The sequence below is a fragment of the Condylostylus longicornis genome, unplaced genomic scaffold, assembly GCF_029603195.1.
Source record: "Condylostylus longicornis isolate FDR11 unplaced genomic scaffold, ASM2960319v2 ptg000018l, whole genome shotgun sequence".
Taxonomy (NCBI): domain Eukaryota; kingdom Metazoa; phylum Arthropoda; class Insecta; order Diptera; family Dolichopodidae; genus Condylostylus; species Condylostylus longicornis.
In genome coordinates this window covers 6754166-6759811 of record NW_026577987.1, presented here as the reverse complement: position 1 = coordinate 6759811, position 5646 = coordinate 6754166, and the positions used below count along the sequence as shown (strand labels likewise).

The window sequence follows — 5646 nt, the reverse complement described above, 5'->3', positions numbered from 1 at the left end:
AATCTGACTTTATAATTTTTCCAAATATTTAAAATTAGCTTTTGGAGTTGTATGGCAAGTACCTGAACCTGTCAAGCAATTCCATCAAAACTTCACAAATATATCTGATCTATAATCGGGCACACAACTGCCAAGTTTCATGAATCTGACTTTATTATTTTTCCAAATATTAAGAAATTTTAAATATTAAACTTTTAGACTTGTATGGGACCTACTCGAACCTGTCAAGCAATTCCACCAAAACTTAAGAAATATGTCTGACCTATAATTGGACACACGACTGCCAAGTCCCATGAATTTGACTTTATTTTTCCAAATATTTAAAATAAGCTTTTAGACTTGTATGGGAGCTACTCGAACCTGTCAAGCAATTCCACCAAAACTTAAGAAGTATGTCTGACCTATAATTGGACACACGACTGCCAAGTCCCATGAATTTGACTTTATTATTTTTCCAAATATTTAAAATAAGCTTTTAGACTTGTATGCGAGCTACTCGAACCTGTCAAGCAATTCCACCAAAACTTCAGAAATATATCTGACGTATAACTCGACACACAACTGCCATGTTTCATGAATCTGACTTTATTATTTTTCGAAATATTTAAAATTAGCTTCCGGAGTTGTATGACAGGTACCCGAACCTGTCAAGCAATTCCTGTAAGACTTCAGAAATATATTTAACCTATAATTGGACACATGACTGCCAAGTTGCATGAATCTGACTTCATTATTTTGCCGAATATAAAAAATTTGCTGTTGGAGTTGTATGGCAGCCACCCGAACCGGTGCAGCTATCCCATTATAATTTTTAGAGCATATGTAGAATATAATTGGACACATGTATACAAAATTTTATATTTATAGCTTTATTAGTTTTTGAAATATTTAAAATAAACTCTTTGAGTTGTATGGCAGCTACCCGAACCCGTTGTCCGAATTAGTCCAATAACAATAGGGTTCGTCCTTGGCACAAAAGAAAAAACTTGTGAAAGTTTGGTGTCGGTTGCATTATTCGTTTTTGAGTTATCGTGCGATCGGACGGACGGACGGAAGGACGGACATGTCTAAATCGACGCAAAATTTTACGTTGAGCAAGAATATATATATATGTCCATACCGCAGATGACTCCTTCAAGTAGTTACAAACTCCATACCAAAGTTAATATACCCTTCACGAAGTGCAGGGTATAAAAATACGTTTTCACTACTAAGTTTGAAGTGAAAAGTTTTATGCTCTTAAAAACAATCTAATAATCACATTGTTAAAATTGCTTTCATTCATACACCAAAATATTTAAAAGGTCGCATACATTTAGGATGAAGAAAAAAAATTGAAAGAGAGTCGTAAACATATGAAAGAGAGTTCGCAGGACATATCCTGTTAGTTTTCTAAATTTATACAAATTTTAATAACGGTACAGTAAATTCAATTCAACAAATTATATTCACCATTTTTATATTTATAAAATAATAAAACATTAATTTTTATGTAATAGGTTTCTTTATGCATTAATAAAGAAAGCTATGACTACCATTTTCGTCTGATTAAATTACTTTTTAAGGTTTTCTGCATGACTAAAAATATTTTACAGAAGTTAAGCACCCCACCACAATTATTTAAAATCTATGTATGAATTTATATTTTTCACATGTTTATGTATCTGTATTTTAATTCATGCAGTGGTGAAATGAATATGAAAAAAAAAAGTACTCATATTTCAGACTCAAAATTCAAAACTCTGCTTGAATGTTGCATTCCTATACACTTATATTTGTTAACTTGTGTTTACTTGCTTTGTGTATGTACTTATCATTAGCAACACATTATCCCAATTACACTCATATTTTAAACAAATATACATATTGTATGGCATGTATGTATGTATGTCAACACTCAACACTCAATGTATCATGTAGATGTAGGTATAGCATATATATATGTTTATGTACATGCGTATATTTTTATTTTATGAGAGGTTTTTTCTCAAAATAAGGATACGTCAAAAAGGATATTTAGTTGAAAACTTAATCAGTACGATCTCAGCTGCCTTTTTGCATTGTGTGGATAGCATATTCATTTGTAAGTAATTATTTGCGTGTATGGACATCTACATAAATCTACATAATATATGTACATATATACATATATGCACATACTTATATAAACGAATCCATATGTACATATGAGTTTTAATAAGATATGTATAAATATTTAGAAATTTGCAAATCCAACTAGGAATTGAAATTTTAAAGGAAATTTTCTCAGATCGGATAAATTAAATATTTTTTGAGGTTTACTGCGGTGTTGCGTTTATCCTTCAAATTATTTGAAGGATAATTCCCTTTTTTAGTTTAGATCTGTGCAAAAACGATAGCAACGCGAGTCTAATAAAAAATAAATCCTGGCCATTTATAACTTTATTTTTTGAAATTATTTCATATACATACATACGTTGTTATACAACACATGCCTTACACACATTTGTTTTCTGCTTTTATACTTAAACAACCATTTTTCAATTTGACTGGATGTAAGAACTATTCATGAACCAGTAAAAGTAAAATTTCGCAAATTTTCGGAAAAGTAAAAAAAATAACTAACTATGTGAGAACATATGGAATACTCATGCATACATTATATAGTTCATACATAATATTATCGTATACGTACATACAAACATATTATACATATATGTTTGTACATATGCAAATACCTACATAAATATTTTAATTGTATTAGAATAAATAGGGAATACTCATGTTATTGCATGACTAAAAAATTTATGAATAGACAAGATGAGACAAGTCTGACATTGAATGATTTTACGAAACATGAATATTATGTACAGTATAAATGTTTATAAACAGATATATTTACAAAAAGCTTGCGTACAATACAAAAAACACAAAATTCTGAAGATGACTTTGATAGACTACATATACATACAAATTTAGAAATTTATTAGAATCGAAAACAACACAAGTACAAACTAAATATAAAAGTAGAAAACATACAAATACCACGCGTAGCGTAAATTTTTTGTTTTGTAGCCACTGATATTTTTATACTAGTATTTAAAGAGAGTGAAAAAGAAAATTACATGATGTTGCCAGATGGTTTAATGTAAAATACCATAATTTAATTCATATAATTTAATTAGAAAAGGAAAGATATGGTACAAACTGGAAAATTTCCCGTACGAAATGCAAATTTACTTTAGTATTATGTAAAATTCATGTTGCATACACTGACACGCCCCAATAATTGTACACCTACACTTAATTTTATTCCCATACTGCGTATCAAACATTATACATACTTTTCGTATAATTTTTTTTCAAAATACAATTTTGATAATTTTTGAATAAAGAAAGTTTCGCGATAGACTTTAATTTCAACATATTATTGAGCGTCTTCAATATTTGCCTGTTGGTAACGTTGACATAGTATATAAGTATTGACTGTACACGTGGGTTGTAGATTTTTTCTATTTTGTTTTTCTTTTGTTTTATGTTATTTTATAGTAAAATATTATTACCTATACGATTTTCGTTTATATTTTGGTATTCAGCAAGATTTTATTTTTAGTTTACAGAAAACCTTTAACAAAAAAGCTGAAAACTCTCTTCAATCTGTTTAAAAATAAGTAGAATGTAAATAACATTTAACAAAATAAAAATTAATTTCTTTGCAAAAAAAAAAGAAAAACAGATGGCACTAATAATAGATTTACAAGGTTTTCGTGGCTCGGAAAATGAATTTATTCCTAAGGAAATTGCAATTTTAGAAGAAAATGAAGTCAGTAGCGCAATGGGCGATGATATTAATAACAATGCTGCAACAAAATTTATCATAAAAGCGCCATACGACTTAAAGGAACTACCACGCGATATTCGAAGACAAAATTTATGGCTAAGTAAGCATTTTCATGGTATATCATGGGATCGTGGTACAACTGAATTGAGTAATATTAATGAGTATTTAGAAGAAAAACTCAAATCGCGAGTTGTTTTTTGTAAAGGGAAAGAAAAATTTAATTGGATTATAAGAAGTATGCCAGAGCGTTCGTTTTTCTTATTGGATTTAGAAAATTATGGGTGTCCAAGCATAAAAGTTTTAAGAAAACAATATGGAGAACTAACAAGATGTGACGACCATAAGGGAGTATGTTCCGTTGAAAATGTACATTTGTTTGCAGATTTCATAAGAGAGAAAATAAGAAAAAATGTTAAATAAAAATAAATACATACTTTACATACACAAAGTAATTCGAATTGTTTATTTGTTATTATTATGTACTATTCGTACCATTAACGTGCTATTAACAGTTTTGTTAGACACTTTCATATTGGTAGACGAAGTGTCGCCTTATATATTGTTGTATACAGAAATTTCGATGAAGCATTCAATTTGATATTGTTTAACATAAACTACATTTGTTGGAATTCTTTTGTTATTTTCTGCTTAAATTGTAAAAAAGTTGGTAAGTTTTATTATAAATTGTCAAACTTTGAATCATATGCGAATGTCAAAACGTACGATTTTGACAATTTAAATTTTAAACTCGTTATGTAATGTAGAGCATTTAATAACAAAGTTTAAAGGCTCGTTAAAGACGATTTTGATACTGGTAAGTTTAGAATTTAGAAGCAAGGGTTCTTTAGAAGAAGAGGTACTGTAAAATAAAAAATTTAAATCTACAAAGAGTTTATTCTACATTCTAATACAGGGATCTATGTATATGCACATACATACGTACGTGTATGTATGTGTAGCTAAAATTGTTAACATTTTAAATTGTAACAAATTCAGAACAGAAATCGTACAAATACCAAAGATTATTAAAAAGCTTTCATTTTTCAGAATACTTTAATTGCAATAAAAAATCACACTCAAACTCATCCTTGCTGTTTTTTAACAAGTATATTTTCTTGAGTAATAAAGTGTGTTGCTATGTTTTCACGAGTTAGCATTTTATTTCACGAGTTTGTTGACGGCATACTTATGAAAGCGGTGCTATAATTGTACAGCTTTCTTACCGAATCAAGCATTCGAAGTTAGGTTTGTTCGTTTTTTTTTTTATTAAAAAAATAAATACAAGAAATATAGGGTATAGATAAGAAATGCCATTGAAGCAAGAGACACATTTCATACAATTCTTTTCATGAATTCAATTAATGAGTATTCAAGAAGAAATTGAATACATACCTGATCCGCTAACGATATAGAACAAATTGTACAAAATAAACAAAATCTACATTGGAAATATAGATTATTTATATATGTATATTGTTTATATGTATACTGTTATACATTCCAATAACGAGTAACACTTAAAATAAAAGAAGCTTTTTATACCGTTGTTATTTCAGAATATGAAAATTGTCGATATTTGTACATAATATGATGTAGCAGCAACTATGGTATATGTGTATAATGTTGTTTTTTTTCAAAAGCTTTTACGATCATAAAGTTTTGAAATACATACCTGGTGTATTTGAAGAACCAAACGACTTAGAATACTTAGAAAACTATTCCCCTAATATGAAATCAAATTTTCTAGTTGATTATAAATGTGACCTAATTTTATATACTCGTACTGCTCATTTTATTATACATTATTGGTCATGTATTCGAGTAAA

The 5646-nt window shown here is 28.6% G+C and overlaps 1 protein-coding gene across 1 annotated transcript; it reads left to right on the top strand.

The window, feature by feature from the left end:
• The first annotated feature begins 2065 nt into the window (after positions 1–2065).
• On the top strand, positions 2066–4257 carry LOC129606435 (uncharacterized). The gene is made up of 2 exons (XM_055516767.1): positions 2066–2083; positions 3593–4257. Exon 2 carries the CDS (start codon positions 3716–3718, stop codon positions 4238–4240), a length of 525 nt encoding a protein of 174 aa, XP_055372742.1. The 5' UTR covers positions 2066–2083; positions 3593–3715; the 3' UTR covers positions 4241–4257.
• The last annotated feature ends 1389 nt before the right edge of the window (positions 4258–5646 follow it).

Coding starts and splice junctions, on each gene's coding strand:
- LOC129606435 (XM_055516767.1), top strand. CDS start 3,716: ATGGCACTAATAATAGATTTACAAGGTTTTCGTGGCTCGGAAAATGAA.